A 22,011-nucleotide genomic window follows, 5' to 3' on the forward strand; every position below is an offset into this window, starting at 1 on the left:
TTTACCGGGTGACGGGTTACCCTAGCTACTCTGCTCCATATTTCCCTGTAAACTCCAAGGTTGACTCTGTGCGACAGAACCCAGGAAGCCTGGGGCAGGTGCCCGTGTCCAAGAGTTCCCCAGGTGGCTGCAAACGTGAAGACCGGAATCTGCCCCTCTCAGCACAGGTGCACTCCAAGGATTTACCAGTCCTTCACGGGGGGCCAGTTGAATTTATACTGAAGGTAAAACACTACACCCCCCACAATAATTCAATTGTTCACAGTGTCCTGTTGCCGGTCTCTTGGCATCAGTCTATTATGCTGGTTATAGCCTCAGAGAATCTCAGTCAAGCATGAATCTATTTCTGTTTGAATGTTATGTTCCTATTTAATTGAATTATCTAAACCTGCCTGGATGCTGTGTTAAGCCAGGGGACCATTCATGTGTGTGGGCCAGGATTGTGTGTTATCTCACCCAGCACTGCCCCATTTCTGATAATTATACTTCTCTTTGTGTTATTGGTGTACTGACTGATCAGAATCATGATAACAAGGACACCGGGTGAGCGGCAATGCTTTTTTTTGTTGATTTTCTTCATGTAAACTGACCCCTGGCTATTATTAGCTATGACTTGGTGGACTTGGAGGCTGTTTGCACAGGATTAATGTACACAACAGCTGCAGCTTCAGGTCTGTTGGAAGGGCATTGCTGTCTCTCTTAATTGCGCTGATTTGAGTGTCAGTAGCATATGTGTTCCCTATCTCATGTCAGGATTCAACAACTTGCTCATTCCCTGCGTAGAAAAGTTGTGCAAAGACAAAACGTTGTGCGAGTGTTGGTCCAAGGCGGACAGGGCCAAAAGAGCCTGCCTGTAGCCAATCAGATCTGGTGTCAGCACATGAACCTAACACCTTCTCGGCTCGAGGAAGAGGAGTAATGAAAATATGTTAAAATAAAAATAAAACACCATTGCTCTCCTACTTTTATCTACAGTGTCTGTACTCATTCCCTCCTTTAGTTGCCAATTGTATTTAAAGGTCTGCTAGACATGTTTGTGACTGTCAGGGACATTTAGATTTTATTCTAACTACTGCAAGTTGAACATACTTTTTACTACTGCTAATAGGGCTGCAATTAATGATGAGCAATAACTGTATATCTGCTCTTTGTCGATGATTGACATTGTCATTCGTTCTGTGAAATATCCGACAAATATCACAAAAGAATTTTCCCAGAGCTTAAGCTGATGTCTTTAATTGTCTAAAAAATTTTAAAAATTCCATAATTTTTTTGTTTCCTATGAGATAATACAAATAAAACTGTAAATCTACACATCTGGATCAGGGGAACCTGTACATTTTACTTAAAAAATGAAATTATCAACGAGATTGTTGCCAACATAATTTTCTTTCCATCAACGAATCAATTCATTGCAGTTCAACTCTGGTACTTATTGTATTGTGTAAGATTTTAAACGTCCTATTTTTCATGCAGCCACTGGTTTAATTTTTAGTACTGTTTTAAAATCAACTTCGAGATACAAGTAGCTTGGAATTTGTGACCGGTGCATTAAAAACAATTTTAAATGCTTTTTGGTCGGTGCAAGTTAAATCTTGGACAACAAATGTTTTGAAATAATAAAAATGGCTGTTTTATAATGTCATATCACCGTAACTCTGAAAAAAACTGGACAGGCTGTGTTCATAGTGAGTAGAGTATCTGCAAGTGGAGCTAATGACCTATTTCGGAGGTAGCAGTTAATTCTGAAAGCTGTGGCATGTGTTGTCAGAGGGAAAGTGATTTCTTTTTGAAGAAATTGTACTTTCTGGATTCTTGTTGTTCTGGGTTTTTGTACCCTCATGGTTGAATGCAGTTATTGTAAGTCGCTTTAGATAAAGGCATGAAATGTAATGTCATGTAATGTAATATGTAATTGAGTGTCTTGTGATCACTCCACAGCATGCAAGAGAAAAATCCTGAGCAGCCACCGTCACTGTCTCAGCTCCTCAGAGAAAGCTACCTGGCAGAGGCCCGAGCCCAGCAGCGTCACAGCGAGATGAGCCGCTCAGACGCTTCGTCCACACGCCTTCAGATCTACGGGTCGCTCAAAGGCAAGGCTGAGGACTCTGTGGGCCGTAATGACCCGCAACTGCCAGACCTCTCCGCCTTCCTCAGCCAAGAAGAGTTGGATAAGAGTGTGAACCTGGCCTGCCAGGCCATCGGAAATGAGCATCCTGAGGAGAAGGCAGAGGTCAAGGCTTCTGTCACACCGTTACCCCCCTCCAACATCTCCTCAGTCTCAGTTTCTTCCTCTACAACCCCTTCTGTTCCCTTCCCAAACCCATCTCCTGCTCCTCTTGCTGCCCCCTCCACTGTGCCCTTCACCCAGCCTGCCCCTGTGTTCAAAGAACTGCCAGCGACACACACAATCACATCAGAAAGAAAGGGGCTTAAAGCCTCCACACGGCAGGACAACATGATCAGGAACAGCAGGGACTCCGGTGAAGGAATCAACGACTTCAACACATCAGAAAGGAACGCCCCGTACGGTCCGGAGACCCAGTCCAAGAAGGAGTTTCTCAACAAGGCAGCGGACTTCATCGAGGAGCTCTCCTCTCTATTCAAGGCCAACAGCTCCAAAAGGGTACGACAAAGAGGATCCAAGTCACACAGGAGTAGGGGTCAGAACAAGAGCCAGAACGATGGGACGGTTGATCCCCTCGGCTCTGATAACAGGGAGCGTGCTCTCATGCCTGTGGAGGAGGAGGAGAGACCCAGTCCTGCTGTTAGCCAAACACCAGAGGTCCAACTGGACCCTGGTACCGGGCATGTGGAGCTTCAGGACTGCAGGGTCACTGAGGAGCAGCAGTACCACTGTGTTTCTCGGGAGGAGCAGGAGGAGCAAACAGAAACATGTGCCTTGACAGAAACACCCTCCTCTGCAGAGCCCACGTGTGAACCTCCTCATTTCATCCAGAAACTGAAAAGCAGGGAGGTCGCAGAGGGAAGCAAGGTTCAGTTAGACTGCATTGTAAGAGGACTCCCAATGCCTGAAGTCCGGTAAGACAAATCTGTCCCTTTCTACTCTTTGGCGCCCTTATATTTCTTAGATGGGAAAATAGAACGACTTTCCCAGGCTTTCAGATCTTGTTTCACTTAAAAAGGTGTAATTGAAAAGCTAAAGGCCCAGAGTGAGGTCGTGTCAGCTGTCATCTCCCCCTGGAGATTCCACAGTGAATTGAAGGAAACCCGTTTGTTTTAGGAGGATGTCACAGGAGCTTGTAAACAAATGATTTACACCAGTGCTGACCTCAAGTATAAATCTGAAATACTTATATCCCACAATAATACTGAGACAAACCACTAAATATATTTGACACCTAGTTACGTAAGTAACCTAGTCACACAAAAACATATGAGCTTATAAAATAAATGCATCATTATTGATTTAACTGCAGTGTAATAGTAAATAAATAATGAAAAAAACTACAAAAACTAAAACCAAAGTATCAATAATCAGATAACTGGATATATAATAGCCTAGCTTTCACTGTGGCATTTTTATGAATTAAAGTGGTTAAATTTTAATACTTTAAGTACATTTTAAATAATTATTACATTAACTGAGCTTTTCACTGCAGGAGAAACTGCATAAGTAGTTATAGTATGCAGTATTGCTATTTTCTATTTAATTTTAAGCATACACTTTAATACATAATTTGTATTAGTATATTCATTTTGCAGATGGCTACAGTTTTGTTGTCATATTAATAATCTTTTGTGACTCATTATGAGTCATGGTGTGTTCAGCCTTCAGATAACTGTTAAATAATAATATAATTTAAAAAGGTGTTAAGATGAAGAATGTTTTCTTTCTTTCTCTTTGGGAGATACAGACAGATGTGACATGTGATGAGAGCCAACAGCTGATTCTGAATGTCGTGTCTGAGTGTTTGAGTGTGTGTGCGTGTGTGTGCGTGTGTTTGTGTGTGTTTGTGTGTGTGCGTGTGTGTGGACAGTGATATGTCAGGGACAATTATCACATCAGTCTTTCTGTCATTCTCAAAAAGAGTTGCAGTTGGCATATAATAGTTATAATACTAATTAATAACAACAACAATAATAAATACAGTATAACCTTTATTTAAACATATCACTTTACTTAAAAATGGGAAAACACATCTAGTAAACCTTAAAGTCAGACAAGGCAGTTGGCTTAAAAGACCTCAGCCACATTTGAGATAAAGCAATCCCCCAAAAAACAATAATTAGAAAACAGTTGAAAATGAATGCAAATGAACGATTCCTACAAGCTCTCAGAAAGAGAGAGGTTAAAAGACGAGATTTAAAAGAAGTACAGAGGTGGAGTGTTTGAGTTCAGTGGGCAGACAGTTCCAAGGTGTGGGGGCTTGGTACCATCTTAATTATGGATCATCTCAAATGTACCTACATATGACTGGATACCTTTATTCACGTAGGGTGGTCTACTCATTCATCTGCACAGTGTACTCTCTTGTTAATGCTCAGGGTTGGATATGTTAAATCCGTAAGATATGTATTAAACCTCGGGGCTGGACGTGCAGTTTCCCTCCCAGGACGACAGCGGCCTGGATGAGTGAGGCTGAGCTGTCAGACTACAGAGGGGCAGGGGCTTGTTTGTCCTGCAGAACATTGTTGAGCCACCAATATATACTTGCTCTGGGAGAATGTTGCTCTCGGCCATTTTTAGACTGGACTGGCATTGCGAGCACTGGTCTCGTCTGATAATGGAAGCGACCGTGCTCTTGACAGATAGAAGCATGAGGAGTCTGGTAAGATGATTTGTACAGTTTTTTAGTCGTTTGATGTATAAAGATAAAAAGATAAAGTAGTTGATATGGTTTATTTTTGGACTCGGTGTCTCATTGATACACAAAGAGTGAGGACTGGTTCGTTCTGTATGGTTTCCACTTCATTAAAATTGGGGTTCAAGCTTGGGTTTGATCCTGTAAACATGGAGGATGTTTCACTGATGTTTGTGCTTGTTTGCTCTGTCCACGCTGCTAGTGTGTTTGTGTGTGTGTGTCTGTGTGTGTGTGTGTGTGTGTGTGTGTGTGTGTGAGAGAGACTGTGAGACTGTGACTTAGAGGGGTCAAAATAGATTTGTCAGGGTTCATATTTCCCATCATTTTCCAGTTTAGTGCAGTCTCTGGTGTGTCACAGAATAACATTGTGTGTATTCTAATTCTATGTTTAGTGTCTGTGCGTATGTGAAGGGGTCGGCCAGGCAGAGCTCCCCGGCTCCAAGGGGGAATCTCCTCTCTGGTTCTGATCTCCAGAGGGAAAATAGCCCCGACAGGTGCAATGAGATGGGGGGACTTTGACTCACAGGAGCAGCCACCTCCTCTACGACTTCATGCTTTCAATTTAGACCTTTACTCATTAGAAAGGACACAAGCAAGAATCATGGATGAACTTTCCAGCGAGTATCAGAGACTGTAAATCTCTCAATAGATCAGACTAGTGAAGAAGCCAAGAGACGCTTGGTTTGTGTCTTGAGGATTCCCTTTCTTATCAGTATGATGAGTATTTACTATAAAAAGAGCGTGATCTTGGTGATCTGAGCTCGATGAAAGCACTGAGCCTGATTTATGATTGCTTTATGACGTTGTGCCAAAGGGTAACACATCTCCTCATTCCTATTTGTTTATTGGCTGGATTTATTAAAGCATCAAGGCCTCATCCTCTCAAAATAGACATACTCTGAAATTGAGGCTGCTCTGCAAGTTGCTGGTCAGGACACAGAGAAAGTTTACCATTATAGTTTCACAACGACTGTTGCCTGCTGCAACTGACATGGGATGTTGTTAAGAAGGGCTGTGAGCCGGGCAGACTCACATGCTGCTTTGTATTATGGTTTAATGGTTGTTTCCCTTATTTAATTGATAGAACAGTAGATAGCAAGTCTGAAGTGGGGAGAAGAATCAGGGAAGACGTGTGGCCAAGGTCTCAAACCTCCATATACCACTTTACAAATGTATCTATATTTTAATATGAGGCTCATTTATGCCTAAACTAACAGAGTAAAATAATAGATTGCAATATTAGTTAGGTCTAGGATGATTCATTTTGCTGACCTGATGATACCTGGTGGGAATCCAGCCAGGAATCCTTGTTGCATCTATCGCTAATATGCAAAGGTAAACAAATTTAAAAACCCAGATTTGATAATTATATTTATACACATTTTATTAACTTCAACACATGAGTCAAAGGTCCTTTTAGATGTAATATTTTGTGCCCCATATCTTCATAATATCAATAGTCCATTGACGTGGCCTTGAACTGACGTGGCGGGCTGGTGTTGCATCTCGTCTTACAGGGAAACGGATAGGCCTTGCTCATCAAAACCTTTTCCTCTTGGCCTGCATAACTCTGCTGAATGGCAGAACTGGGAAAGACGCCACATAGTACCAGCCTCAGAGAAACCATGTCAGAAGGTTAATATGAGGAAAAGTCAACTGTGTAAAGACAGGGTTTTAAATAGTAAATCAAAGGCAGGAGCGTTTTAAAATACCCTCATAGATCGAAACCCATGTAAATCCCAGTTAAATGAGTGGTTTATAATGGTTTTGAGGCCCACAGTAATGGAGAATTTCTGCTCATTCAACAGTAGTGGAGCCCTTTACCGTGACATGACCTAATGTTGTCTTTCCTTTGATTTATAACACATTTGTACATATGGACAGGATGAAAACTCAAATGTTGAATGAATGTTATCATTTTATTACAAATACACACACCACCTAACAGTCCATGTGTGATTCACTGGTGCTCTGAGTGTGATTCTCCTGTATCCACACATAAACTCACTCAAACAGTATTATTGTAAGTATTTGCATTGGTAGGCATTACCCATAGGCGACAACTATCCCCCTATAATACAGTGAAGAAAATATGCGGTTGTTATTGAGAGACATTTGAAGGACATCAAACTGCTGTTTTTTGTGGGTCTTTGTATATTATGTCTCATATGTGGTGTTTTATTTTGTATATATTGAAGTTAATATGTTGGGAGTTTAAATAGCTACTGTCTTGGTCTTATTATTTCTTGTCAAAGAGCTTCTTTAATATCTAAACAGGATTCTTGGTCAATTAAAGGAATGATTCCAACATCTATTTCATGCACTAAAAGGCATCACAAAAGGATTTTGAATTGATTATCTCATTTTATTTTCTTAAACAAGTTTAAATAGGTAATTTCTCTGAAATATTACTTCATTTGAGCTGCCATGTGGCATTTTCTTGTAAACAAATATGTCATTTTTCGCTATTCTTTGCTCCTATAATGAAGTGTATGTATCTTCCAGTTTTAACAAACCCTGAATGCATCACTTTACTTATTATCATTTGTGATGCCAATTTGTTTTTAAATACTTGAAATTTTACAATTTATATATATATATATATATAGTAGCCAATAGTGTTCTTCTTCTTCACAGCTGCCTCCATGCTTATTCTAATATGCTGTATGCTCACCTTTCTGCACATACTAACGCAATACAAACTGGGACTCACTCATAAAAACCTAGCTCTATTTCATCACTATGGTGTTTAAAAACTCCAGTTTCCAATTCCAAAGAATAACAGGACCTTGTTAAACTGCAGCACTGGAAAAAGCTTACGATGCTTAAGTTGCACTGAGCAATTTTCTCTGCTATATATTAATTCACAGGTGGTTTTGTGAGGGCAAGGAGTTGGAGAACAGCCCCGACATTCAGATCCTCACCGACGGAGAACTGCACTCTCTGATCATCGCTGAGGCCTTCGAGGAGGATACAGGACGTTACTCCTGCTTTGCGTCTAACTTCTATGGTACTGACTCCACGTCGGCAGAGATCTACGTCGAAGGTAGGTTTATTTATTTTTCATATTATCAGTTTTACATGTAAAAGAGACGACCTGTGTACACGTCTTTGTTCTCTCGTCCTACAGGTGCTTCCTCTTCAGATTCTGAGGGGGAGCAGCCACTTGAACATGTAGACCAGTGAGTTTTTACTGTTATTTAGTATCATTTTAAGGAATTGTATAAATGGAACTATCTTTATTACAATTCTAAACATCATCTGTCCTTGCTTCCTTCTGTGATTTTCAAAGGCTGAAAACCAAAAAGACATCTGCAACTTTACCATCATCATTGGGCCAAACGGTCTTTGTAGAGGAGGAGGAGTTTGAGACACCTGAACTGGCAGCAGCAACAGAGGAGCCAACAGCGGACCTCTCCTCACCACCAACTCATCAACCTCCTCTACTGGTTCAGACATCAACCGCGGTGCTTTCTGTCCCCGAGCTCTCCAAAGCGTCTGTGGCATCCTCAGCACAGCCTGCTCAGGAGGAGACGACCACCGTGTTACCTGTCCAGCTGTTTCCTACTGTGACACAAGAGGTCACAGAAGGTTCAGGAGACCAGGAGGCGTCAGCGTCTGTCCCAGTCACATCCAGAACCCAGCAGCCAGAGACCGTCTCATCCCTGCCTCTGATCCCAGTGGCTCCATCAGTGCATCCTGTCCAGGCAGCTCCAACTCAGACACAACAAGTAGAGGTACCAACAGCTGAAAAGACCTGCTTCCATTACGTGTGTTTAAACATTAATTTTGTATATTTCAACCTATTTGTTTATCTTCAGAGTCAAACCTCCAACCTCAACTATCTACAAGGATTAAACGGGCAAGCTGTGATGGCTGCCCCTGTATTCACAAAGGTAGGACCATTCTCAAAAGCCTGTACACTGCTGCACTCCATTATATCCTACTCCATATTTATTGATGCATGTCTTTTCCGTACCAGAGCCTGCAAGACCTCTTTGTGTCAGAAGGCCAGCTGGTGGTGCTAGAGTGCCTTGTGAAAGGGACACCGTCACCTCGAGTGGACTGGTACAGGGAGGGCAAACCCATGGAGGACTCCCCTGCTTTCAGGATCCTGCAGAAAAGTAAGCTCTGCTGCTGACATATTAAAAGTGGCAGCGTTACCATTGGATATCGTTTCTTTTTTATTTATTTATCCTGCAGCCACATCGGACATGCCTTGTCTTTGACAATGCAAGAAATCAAGATTCAACTGCATCTTAGATATGTTAGTTTAATTCAGCTTAACTCAAATTTCTGTGTTCTCGCAGTTTAATAATTCTGACAATTCTTGGTGTGAAGATAAGAAACTAAAAAACGCTCAAATTGATAAAACATTAGTATTTTAGTTTATCTTTATTAGTTTGTGACCTCTGCCAAGGAGGAAATGTTTTCCATTGTTTATAAGTTGGCAGGACTATGCAAAAACTACTGCAGAGACATGAAACTTGATGGAAGCATGTGATTTGAAAGAACCCATGAAATTTCAATGTGGATCTGGATCAGGGGGCCGATCCTGGAATTATTTGTCACTTTCTTTAATATCGCGAGTTATGAGATGATGTTTTCTCAGAAAATAATTCATGGATCTTAATAAAAAAAATCTGACATGTTTCAGATGCTGATATATATGTAAGTGTGTGCAATTTGGTGCAAGTCCAAGTAAAAATCTAAATCTAGTTAATAAAATTGTGGTTTCATTAGGGGATTATTTGGCCTTTGCAGACGTATAAACTCTCTGATTGCCTTTATTGTTAGATATAAAACCAAATTCCTCAATGTTAAAAATAATGTATTCATTTATATTAAATCCAGTCCAGTAGTGTTTATTTAAATGGCCATAAAAAAACTGAAAAATGTTGACATAGCAATAAGGTTAAAGATCACTGCAGCTTAAATACTGTCAGTGGTGTCATTTTGTAAAACAACGTTTTTGACATTCATTTTAAAATATTTGTTATAATTGTGAAATAAATATATATTTCTTTATATTTCATTTTAAGGGAAAGAGAAATACAACCAAACATGTTGGAACAAAATGTTGGTCAGATACACATTCATACAGATGTTGTACTGATAGAAATGATGTCAGTTCATATAATAACATTTAAATGATCCAACTATGCGTAACAAACACATCCTTTTCTCCAGCACACATTTAAAAAAAGAAAAAATCATTCTCTCACTTTAACTCACCATTCGGTCCCTTCTTGAGGATGCATCTGGAGCCATTTTTGTGTTGCAGCTTTCTTATTGGCTTCTTATAATATCTTCAGAATATTTTTGTCTTTCATCAACAGATGATTATAAAAATTATTTATTATATTTCTTAAATGTCATTTTAAAATAGCAAATAGAAGTCATGTTGCTTGTGGAATATATATATAAATAACAATGAGACGAGTGCTGATTAGGCCTAAACTAAAACGGTTGCCCTTTATTAGTATCCGAAACGATTTGGGTGCTTGTTTCCATTCCAGAGCCGAGATCTCCACCAGAAAAAGGTAGGTGTTTCCTGCAATCCTCATCTTTCACAAAATAAAATAGGTGTTGACTGCACTCAAGCAGCTGTCTGTCTGTATATGCTGCTGCACTGTGTACATATTACTGTGCTGAAGTGTTTATAGTCATTGGCGGAGGCTTCTGCTCCTCTGTACATAAGCCAGAGCTGGTTTTCCCTGACTCTGAACCATATAAGGCAGTTTCTCATCCAGTGTCAAACCACCATGGCAGATCATTTCAACCTGCCGGGGCTGCAGAGAGTCTCTCAGCCCCACTGATAAAGAGAAAACACAAGTCATCCTTCTTTCCTTATTGCAATAAGACGCTCTTTAGTTCAGAAATGAATATGAAGCAGTCGTACCAAACCAGCCTGATTATGTGAGTATCCCATTTTTTTTTTTATTCATTTCCTCCAGAGGAAGTATGCACATTGGTCATTGCTGAAGTCTTACCGGAAGATTCAGGAGTGTTCACTTGTAAAGCAAGCAACAAGTATGGAACCGTGTCCACTTCTGCAGCGCTGAGGGTCAGAGGTAACACTTCTGCTTTGATCAAAAGAAACATCAACAGGTATCATATATTCTAATCCATATATTCCGATAAAAGTTCGCTAAAATGTCTGTATGTCCATCTCTCTGACTCTCATCAGGCAATGGTAGGAACAGCAACCACGTGAGGCCCGTCAGCAGTTTGACAGTGGATCCCAGTCGAATCCAAGAGCCTTCCCCATCAGCTCCCAGTGTCAACCTTCAACCAGAGGTGACCAACAGCATCAAGCCCCACTCCAGCACCATACGCCTTGACCCCCTCGTCTCCAGCACGTTACGCCTTGATCCCTTAAACACCAGCACCTTTCGCCTGGATCCCCAGAGCTCCAGCATGTTGCGTCCGGACCCGTTTCGCACCAGCCTGCCCAGTCTGGAACCCTCCAGCCTGAGTAGCAGCATCAGCGCCTCCTACCTGAACTCTCACAGCAGCAGCACCCCAAACCTAGATCCTCTCCACCTCTACCAGAACACTACCATATCCAGTGGAGCACATCCCGAACCACAGAGCATCACACAGGTGTTCTCACAACTGAAGCCTTTCAGTGCTGCAACTCCAGCTGAGCAGGAAATCTCCCCGCCTTGGCTGACATCTTCTGACACCAGTGCTAAAGTTAAGGGGGCCCTTCAGGGGATTCCAAACCATCAGAATGGGAGCCCTGTTGTGGTCCCCCTCCCCGACCCTCCTCCGAACTCCTGCCTGAAGTCGGGCACCTTGACGAACCATAGACACTCGCGCTCTGGCTCCAGAGTTGGCCTACATGTGCACTTCAAACTGCCCGAGGATGAGGAGGAAGAGCAAAGCGAAGCATCCACTGAGTGTGATGAAGATGAAGCTTTTGCTTCAGCCAACAAAGGCCCCCCCCCGGTGCGGGCTAAACCCAAACTGTGAGTACGGTTAAAAAAAACAAAAAACAGACTGACACTGAAACTAACCCAAAGCTGCAAAACAGTGAGAGGAAACAGGATTTTGTCCCAATCGGCTGCAGATCCAGGGGACAGGGGCCATAGCTGAAATCTGATTGGCCCCTGAAGGCCCCCTGTCCTTTCAGTAATCTTTTTTTAAACTACTCACTCACAGCACTGATAATAAATATGAGCATTTTTTTTTATTATTATTTCTAAGCTTTGCTGCTGAACACAATGTGCTTGAATACAAATCATTTTTCTAAATATATTCAAAGACGTGTGGCTTTGAATCAAAGCTATAGAGCGAATTACATAAGTGTGCACCTCACTGAATCAGGAATTGTAAATGGATGTTGGACATATAATTTGACCCCCCCCCCCCCCCCCCCCCGCCTTGTAAATTGCGGCCCCTTTATGGCCCCTGATGTAGAGGAATCCTGGATCCGCCACTGATCCGAATCATAGTCTGAGCGTTCACAACAACATAGTGAAGTAGATGAGCTGAGGTGGGAGGTTCCTCTTCCTCTGGCTCAACCAGCAGCTGTAATCATTTGCTATTCATAAATGCATGCATGCAGACTTTAGATGTGGACTTTCCGCCTTTCTAAAACCAAGGATGGTGTTTTCTATCTGTAAGTTATGATTATCTACTATTTCAGATAAAGCTGTTAATGAAATGTTGCATGATTTGATCAGCTGTTCACTATTGCTTTCTTTGTTTGCATCATAGATTCAAAACAACAAAGATAAATATGGAAATTGTTCCTGTTTTATTAAGTCTAATTCAAATTGAACTGACATTAATAAAATAACCTGTGTAGAATGAAAGCTGAAGGTGTCTTCAGCAGGAGCATTCTTTTTTTTGTAGTCCTTGTTACTGGCCCATAAAAGGAAAGACTTTGGCTCCTTCCTGCAGGGGTTTACTGCGTGAACTTAAGTTATGAGAGCGCTGCACAGAGCCTCTCTCATCCTCACCATGTATAGTGTCATTTCTTTTGTGGTTGATCTATTATTTTGGCTTTGCTTGACCTACAGGGAACCCGCCCAGCTCCGGCTCCTGCACAACCAAGTCCTCATGGAGCAGCAGCAGGAGACCGAACCCCCGATCCAAACCCCAAGCCATGCTCAGTCTCAGTCCCACCCCACCTTCCAGAGCCAGGTCCAGCCCGAGGTCCCAAGTTCCCACGAGGCTCAGCTTTGGTCACCCAGAATGCACCACGAACCCCTTCCACCATCTTTCCCGCCCCAACTTACGACCACTGCTGCCCATCAGCAGACCGCTCACTCGGCACCACCACTCACCAACCCCAACGCTCCCTCACTGAGCTCTGCTCCACAGCTCAACACCACCTTTTCTCCTCTTTACAACACTGCTCCTACTTTCAGCTCCCCTCTGTCTTTCCCTCAGCTGAAGACTTCTACGCTGGTGACGTCACCTCCACCTCCCCCACAGCTGAACACTGCTTCTCCTCTCAGTGCAGCTACCGTAACCCAGATGAACACCATCCACGCCTCCCACCTCAACCTGTCCCCTGCAGCTCTCGCCAAACATGCACCCACGTTCCAGTTCTCCTCTCCCCCCGCTCCACAGCTCAGCACGTTGCCCACAGGTCCAACTCTGGCCTCACAGCAGATCATCTCCCCCACTCCTCTGCTTAGAAGCACCCACGCCTCCCTCATGAACCTCACCGCCACCTCCTTCACCTTCAACTACACCCGGCCTAAAGAGTTCATCGCTGCTCAGACCTTCTCACCAGTGAGGAGTCCTTCCCCAACCGAATCCCCGGTGCCCCTCCTCCAAGAGCTGGCCGCTGAGCTCAACTCCTCCGCGGCCAGCTCCCCAACTCTCCCGCCATTTTCCCCACCACCTAGGATCTTCCCCACGAGGGTGCTGATGTCTCCCACCAGCCCCCCTTCCCTTGTGTCCTCCCCCACACCGGGGTCAGCGCAGTTCCCCAACAGCTTGTACTCCATACGAGCCCAGTCGCCTCCTCAGGCCTCTTCTCCCACTTCCAGCAGCTCCACCCCGAGCCCAATCCAAAACCCTGTGGCCTTCCTCAGCTCCGTCCTGCCGTCGCTGAGCCTGGGTCAGCCCAGAAACTCAATGGGACTGCCCAAGGGAGCTCCGACGGGGTACGTCCTCTCTCATGAACTCCAGTGCTCATGGGTTTGTTGAGATCACATATGATGTAAAGCACTTTTCCCATCTGTCTCTTCAGGCTACAGAGGATGGTACCCAAGGTGCAACTGCCGTCAAATGAAAACATTCGTGGGAGCAGAGAAATTCTCCTCCAAGACATCGAGAAAAAGCTTCGATTTAAAGATGATCCTCCACAGTTTGCACATCAACAGGTATTTGTTTTTTGACTCTCTTAGTTGCAGTGATGTAGTTACATAGCCTTTCAAGAAAAATTATCAACACAAGCCTTAGTCAGTTACACCACTGCTGAGTTACATACTAGCCAACTGATGAATATTAATATCAATAAATTATAAGTTTATTTACATATTGGTATGTGATCAGTAATTTTTAAGGATTTAAAAGTTTACTTTTTAGTAATCACAAACTTTACTGCAGTCTAGTGATGGACAATATGGCCCAAAATTAAATTAAGATAAAAGAAATCTCTTGTTTTCTTGCTCAGCCTGACTGCAGTATCACTTGTCTCCTATGGAACCCCAAAGTTTTCACTATTGATATATGAATACATGAATATCTATGAAAATAATTATGATATATTCATTATGAAAATTAAAGGTAGATATAGTCTGATCTATTTTTGAAAATCCGTTCACTCATTTCACAAATTACTGTTAAACTTGTACATTTCCCCCAGTATTGTAATGTGATTATTTCATAGTAATGTAGTTATTTAATAAAAAATAACACTTTATAGCTCCATATTCATTTTTGAACGATCACAGATATTTAACAGTGTAAAATGATCAAGAAACATAATATCGCTGAGACTGACTCGGAGCCGATTAATAACTTGACCATCACTCCCTCCCTGTCATTCATGGTTATTCATTGCTGTGCATCATTGCAGTGTAACAACATTTGCATGCGAGTAACACTAGCTTGTGTGTTATTCCACCAGCATACGTTTGTATGCACAGTTTGTGTGTCTCTGTTGGTGTTCATCATCCATCCCTATCCTCTCATAGAAGCTGAGTAATGAGGGGAAAACAGCGAGCAGACCCCTTGGACCAAACATTCCTGCTACTGTCTTTAGCTATGATGAGGTACAAGGATCTTCCCGTCCCAAGCTCTGCTTTGCTCAAGGCTGTCTTGGTCATTATTATACTGTCAGGCTGAGATCATAAAACCTTCAATAATCTCATATACCTATTATTAATAAATAACTCTAATCAAGAATTCAAGCATCTCTTAACTAATATATAACCTGCACGAATAATCTAAACACACTATTGTGTTTTAATACACTAGGCTAATATGTAAACTGAAGCTTGCAGCCCTATCTTACCCATTGTCATTTTAGATTTCACAAAAAGGCTAATGTGACACTTTATTTCACTTTTATGACAAATCTCAACTGATAAACCTGCAAATTGTCCCTAACATCTCACAAACTTTAATAATATCCTAAAACTTGTATCATTCTGCTAGCCAACAGATGAAAAAAGCTACCAGAAGGTTTTAACATGAATCAAATGAGGCGTTTAAATGTCTCACTTCTGCAGTTCCCCTCTACACTTAGTCTTCGTCTGTTCTCTGTTTTACCCTCAGCCTTATTTATTTTGTTTGGTCAGACAGATGACACATCATGATCCTGGTCATCAATTGGTTTGGAGTCGCAGTCTGTACCTTCTAAGATTTGAGATATAGATTGTTACTTTCAGATCACTGAATAGAAGCACGTCGTGTCATGGCTCCCAAGACTATTTGTTGCTTATCTCAATGCTTTAAGCTACTATGTACAATATACTGCATGCATGTTATTGTACTCATTGATTTTAATGGATATTTGATGAGATACAAAGACACAATGGCAGATGGTGCATGCAGTAATCCAACACCGCCTGCAGCAATCGCTTTAATGTAGTGGTTTTCTGTTTCCAGGAGTACAAAGTGTCCAGGTTTGAGCAGAGACTAATGAGCGAGGTTGAATTCCGATTGGAGCGAACGCCAGTGGAGGAGTCGGATGATGAGGTGAAGCACGACGACGTCCCGACGGGAAAATGCATCGCGCCAATATTTGACAAGAAACTTAAGAACTTCAAGGCCATGGAGGATGTGCCTGTCACTTTCTCATGTAAAGTTGTGGGAATCCCTCTTCCAAAGGTCAGAGGTCAACCGCTGTGTTGCACAAAGACAGCATGCACTGTCATTTTCACCACTCACCATTAATCTTTCACATGGGCGTCTCCCCTCAGGTTTACTGGTTCAAGGATGGCAAGCAGATCTTAAGGAAAAACGTCCATTACAAGAAGATAAGAGAGGGGGACGGGACCTGCGTTTTACACATCGAGTCCACGACCAGCGACGATGATGGCAACTACACCGTCATGGCAGCTAATCCACAGGTAGTGCGTCATGCTCAGGTTTTGTTTCCTGTTGTCTGCACCTTCTCTAGAGCTGCAAAATCTGATCTGTGTTTGATATTTAATGATCATCAGGGACGAATCAGCTGCTCGGGTCATTTGATCGTCCAAACAGGACCTCCCCGTAACCAACTGAACCCGATTCACTCTCAGAGGTGAGCAACAGTGTGTGCAGTGGGATCTACTGAGGAATACCTCTGTGTATCGATGTTAAAATACTAACTTGCACTACAAATAAGATGAACATGGATTAAAGCTAGGGTTGGTAATCCTGGAATGGCTAGAAATAGCGGGCTACACTCTTTGAAATAATGCAACCGATACATCCCACCCCCTCCCATTGGCCCTCTTGTAAAAGCCACGCCCCCAAAACACATGAACGAGCGTTGTCTGACAACTGATGGAGGCCGAGGGACCTATCAGGACCTGTAGAGCATTTCAACAAATAATATTATTTCAGAAACAACTCACCAACCCTACCTTTAATTTCTAAGTGTGTGCTGTGCTCACCTCTTCCTATCCTTAAAGGGTACGAGCTCGCATACAACAAGTTGAAGGTGAGCAAACGCAGGAGCGCTTTTTTCGCCCTCACTTCCTCCAGGCTCCGGGAGACATGCTGGCTCACGAGGGGAGACTGTGCCGATTAGACTGTAAGGTAGGTCCTGGTTTGTAATACAATCACTAAAATAATGGGTTTTTGTGCCTCACCTTATTGTTAGCCATCCTTGTCTTCCAGGTGAGTGGGCTGCCCAGCCCAGAGCTGATGTGGCTGGTCAACGGGAAGCCGATCTATCCGGACCTTTACCACAGGCTGCTGGTGCGGGAGAATGGCATCCACTCCCTGGTCATTGACCCTCTGACGCAGAATGACGGCGGCACATACACATGCATAGCGAACAACAAAGCAGGGCAGAGCTCCTTTAGTCTAGAACTGAAAGTTGTGGGTAAGGACTAGATACAGACAAATACCTTGTAGTAAAAATGTATCGTACTCATTTAGGATTCAGTTGAACATTTAAACGTGTTGTCCTTGGCCCAGTTTAGAAGCTCCAATAATCCTAGTAATTATTTCACCTTAGAGAAAGAGACAAAGCACCCTCCTCAGTTTGTGGAGAAGCTGCAGAACATGGGTATTCCTCAGGGGACTCCCGTCAGGCTGGAGTGTCGGGTGGTGGGTATGCCCCCCCCTGCCATCTTCTGGAAGAAAGACAATGACACCATTCCTAGAACTAGGGACAGAATCAGGTCAGTAGGAGTTCCATGGTTCTCCTGTAGCTGTTTCAGGCCCAGCGTAATGAAATGTCTTCATTATCTATTCATTTCAGCATGACCCAGGATGCCACAGGATATGTGTGTCTCCTCATCCAACCAACAACTAAAGATGATGCCGGCTGGTACACAGTGTCGGCAAAAAACGAGGCTGGAATTGCGTCTTGCACCTGCAGACTTGATATCTATGGTAAATATTCTGTATAGGTTGATACAGAAATGTGCCACATTTTCAGCACAACACTTGAGGTAGTAATAATAGCTATCTGCTGCAACTCCAGCACAGTGGCATCAGAGCATCCCTGCCCCCATGAAGAAAGCTCCGCGCACAGGCAGCCGCTACGCCGCTCTGACCGACCAGGGGCTCGACATCAAGTCAGCTTTCCCCACGTCGGACAACAGCCCCTTCCTGTTCTCCAGCTCCCCTCCCGAAACCATGCTGGAGAGTGAGGAGCTGTGAGCGGCACGCCGGCCCGGTCGACTCTGAGGCGTCCCGGCAGGATGTGTGACCTGCTTGATGTCGGAAACAGTAGAAGACTTTAAGGGGATTGATTGCTTGAGCAGATTGTCATGTGATTTGTGTTTTGCACATGAAGTGAAGTACATTCAGAATAGAATGGCAAAGAATTAATGCGTTAAACCTATCAGCACTGATAGTGGCTTTGTCACCATTCCTATTTACTGAAGTCACATGCAGAAAAATTATGGATTTGCAAAGTCTTAGCTCATGAGCCATCAGTGGAGTTGAATAATGTTCTCTCACGTTTCGTTTTGTTCATATTTAACTACAGTGCTGCGGTTGTTGCTGAATGTTGATCATAACATGTGTTCTTAATACTTTGTCCTCTTCTAAAAGTGGTGTTAACGCCACTTTTTTATGTGCAGTGGCTTCTGACAGTATTCACACCCCTTCACTTTTTGCACTTTGTTTTATTTGTGTTTTAAATGGATACATTTTGATCTTCACTTAAAACCCATAAGGACAAAGAGAACATTTATTTTTAGCATCTGGGAGCATGTACAGTTTCCAGTGACCTTCAAGTCTCTCCATAGATGTTCTATCGTCTGAGCTCTGGCTGGACAAGATGAGACGAGAGAGAAATGCCTCGCCAGAATTTTCTTGGCTGCCTTGGGTCAGTGTCGTGCTGAAAGATGAAACATCACCAAGGTCTCACATTGTCCTCCCCTTAAACAAGGGGTGGCTTTGGTCCAGGAGGTAGAGCAGCTTTGGTCCACTCACCAGACGGTTGGTCCTCCATTGGGCATACTGAAGTGTCCTTGGGCCAGATTCTAAACCCCAAACTGAAGATACTGAACCGCAAATCTGCCCTGACAACTTTGCTGGTAGTGTGTGAATGGTGTGTGGTGGAAAAAGTGCAGCATATAGTACCGCTGTATGAATGCGTGTGTGTGGCTTGTACTGTAAAGTGCTTTGAGTGACTGCTTTGATAAGACTAGAAAGCTCTCTTTATATTTTTATATATATACAGACCATTTACAATAAAAATTCTGACCAGCCTCTCTGTCTCTGCTGCTGAGAAGCCCAGACACTTAGCATGATGCTGCAACCACCATCATGCTGCACCATAGGAATGGTATCAACCAGGTGATGAGCAGGGACTGGTGTTCAAAAGTAGTGTTTGGATTTCTGCTCAAATTATTTGTGTGTCATCCAACAGAGAACATTTAAAAGAAGCTTAGCAAACCTTAAGCAGGCCGTCGAATGCGTATTAAGATGTACCATAAGAGCCTGATTGATGGAGCCCTGCATAGAGCCGCAAAATGAAATGGGTCTGAATGCCTTCTGAAGCCATTGTACCAGTACTGGTAGTTCTAGTTTCTTTGAAGGTTTATATAGAGTAGTCATAAGTTATTGTTTATGAATAATCAGATATAGTTTAAAGAGTATTTTCAGAGACATTTGAATGTGCCATTTAGATCAGTTTAAATTGCTCCATTAAAGGAGGAATTATTTCTATACTGAACTAAATTATTATTTTTTTGTTGGTCACAGGTTCACAGTTATGCACCATGTTTTTCATGTGCATGCATGCCAACATGAAGTATTGTAAAACAAAAAGAAACACTGTCTGCTCACAGTCATGATAATAGTATGCTATCGGGAGAGAATAATTCATGGTTTGTACTGCAGTTGAAACACTGAAACACTTTATTTTATTTTTCTGTCTCCATAACTGCATAAACACTTGTAATATATCGTCAGAGAAATAAGTTATATCAGACTACAAACAATTAAATATTGTCCTGAGTTTGGTTTGGGATAAAGACAGGGCTTTGCTTTGGTTTCACACATGACAGAAAAAGGTCAAATGTATTTGAATAAATTAAAGTCAGTTGTAAAACACACTGGAGAAAAAAAAGATCATATTCACCTGATGTTAAGTTGCACATTGTATAGTTTTGTCCTTCAGAATAAAGTTCTATTTATTAATGTTATTGAAATGTTTGCTTTGCTGGAACAAGTGGTTTTGTTGGCACACTGCACTGACAGCATGTAAATTCCTTCTGCACCATTTTCACTGCTCAGTGACGTTTATCTTCCTTCACACATGAAAATAATGAGTTTCCATAGTACCAGGCCATTTAAACTCCTCTGGCATCGTAGAGGTCCTGTTTTCACTGATCAGATTCCTATTAGCTTAAAATGATGCCCAATTCAAAGCAAATGGGAGGGCTCAGAAGCCAATTAAGTGTTGCTAATCAGTCCAATTAAAGGGGAAGAGAGTTCAAATAGGCATAAAATTGCATTCACCTTACGTGACCTAATTATACTCCCAGCCTCGTCTCACCAGCTGCCAGACCTACTTGTTAACTGGTGCTGTGTTAAGTAGAAAATATCTGTGGAGGAAATATCCAGTGTTGTGGAAAATGTTTCAGATAATGTTTTATACTTTTGTTTGTTCAATTTGTTTCTTGCAGTTTTAACACAATAAAAGAAACAAAAAATTAAATTTTAAGTTCTGTTCTTTGACAGTCTACACATTTAAAAACAAAATATCAACGCCTTCATTTTCTATCTGTATGCTTGTACCATGTTTTCAAATAATTTTTTTCATTCGACTAGATTTTTGCAGCATCAACACGTTAATATTAATTTGTTGAAAAATATTAATACAATATTATTGTTTGGCGTTTACGTCTACTTTTCATATATCTGACATATACTAAATATTACCATATTTACAATTATGTTTTATATTTTGTAAGTTCACTCAACTTCAGCATTGCAGTATCAACACATTATTGGTTTGCAATTTAAGTCCTGATTAGCTAAATCTACACATTTGAAACAAATATAATAAAACCTTATGATATGTTTTATGTTTAGGTCTCTCAGCATTTTTGTAATGAATATTATTATGTTTAAACGTTTTTCTAAGTAAATTCACTTAATTACTGTAATATCAACACAATACAAGTTACTGTAATTTCCTCGAGTCTTAAATACAACACATTTTAGTGCAAATAAATGACATATTTGTGATCTTCTAGTTTAGGGATAGTGATAAATTCCCTGTTTTAAACTATGTTTTACATTTTCTAGATTTACTCTACTTGATGAGAGTAACACAACTGGTTGCAATTTAACTCCTGATGATCAAAGTCAACACATTTCACAACAAAATATCAGCACACATTTCTGAATGCTTATTAAAAGAAAGTACGAGCTGCTAATTTAAATGTAATCCTGTGACGATAATGAGATTTGCACTTTCTCTCCCACACTGAAACATACGCTTTGCAGCCTAATCTCTATTTCTCCATAAGGAGAGTTGGATTTATGAGCATACAAGTTTCCACCACAGCAGACGGGTCACTCCTCAGTTGTGACATATGGCTTTTGACAGAGGGAATGGTTCAGCCCACCAGTGCTCAGACAAGCCAATCAAATGAGGGGTTGCTGCTGCTGCTACAAAGAAAAGAAGGAGATTGGAAGACACGGAAGGTCCGGGCCACGTCTCAGACGAGGCCTTCAGACAAGACAAGCAGCAGCTGGCAAACTACATCAATCTGTAATCAATGAACCAACTGGTAGATAGGATTATATGCCTAATTGCACAGCTAACCAGTCCATCCCAAAATGACCAGACAGCATCAGCTTTTGTGCATGACCCAATACCAGAGACGGGCATTATTCAGGGCCTCTGACAGTTATTAATCATTCATAACCTGCCTCTACACCCAAGCTTTCAGTTTGTCAATACACACTGACAGGAGCTGCGTGTCCGTAGATTAAAGCAGCAGCAGCAGAGGACCTATCCAGATCCTTTGCTTGAATAAAAGTAGGAACACTGTGTTCTCTGTAACAAGTCAAAGTCCTGCATTCACAGTAT

General features: G+C 42.1%; 1 protein-coding gene across 2 annotated transcripts; it reads left to right on the forward strand.

Moving 5' to 3' along the window:
- Positions 1–19: 19 nt before the first annotated feature.
- mypn (myopalladin) lies at positions 20–20,628 on the forward strand. Of its 2 annotated transcripts, XM_062401615.1 has the most exons (20): positions 20–224; positions 1,942–3,042; positions 7,697–7,872; positions 7,957–8,008; positions 8,119–8,563; positions 8,648–8,722; positions 8,809–8,950; positions 10,784–10,900; positions 11,017–11,800; positions 12,857–13,954; positions 14,041–14,173; positions 14,990–15,067; positions 15,906–16,127; positions 16,220–16,369; positions 16,463–16,542; positions 16,916–17,042; positions 17,124–17,331; positions 17,467–17,632; positions 17,713–17,846; positions 17,938–20,628. In XM_062401615.1, exons 2-20 carry the CDS (start codon positions 1,943–1,945, stop codon positions 18,114–18,116), a joined length of 5,466 nt encoding a protein of 1,821 aa, XP_062257599.1. In that variant the 5' UTR covers positions 20–224; position 1,942; the 3' UTR covers positions 18,117–20,628. The 2 variants fall into 2 exon arrangements, with proteins under 2 accessions (XP_062257599.1, XP_062257600.1); XM_062401616.1 differs by lacking the exon at positions 14,990–15,067.
- Positions 20,629–22,011: the final 1,383 nt, after the last annotated feature.

This window comes from Platichthys flesus, chromosome 12 (genome assembly GCF_949316205.1).
Source record: "Platichthys flesus chromosome 12, fPlaFle2.1, whole genome shotgun sequence".
Taxonomy (NCBI): Eukaryota; Metazoa; Chordata; class Actinopteri; order Pleuronectiformes; family Pleuronectidae; genus Platichthys; species Platichthys flesus.

Coding starts and splice junctions, on each gene's coding strand:
- mypn (XM_062401615.1), top strand. CDS start 1,943: ATGCAAGAGAAAAATCCTGAGCAGCCACCGTCACTGTCTCAGCTCCTC. Junction 7,873..7,956: donor GGCAGAGATCTACGTCGAAG/GTAGGTTTATTT, acceptor CTCGTCCTACAG/GTGCTTCCTCTTCAGATTCT. Junction 11,801..12,856: donor GTGCGGGCTAAACCCAAACT/GTGAGTACGGTT, acceptor CTTGACCTACAG/GGAACCCGCCCAGCTCCGGC.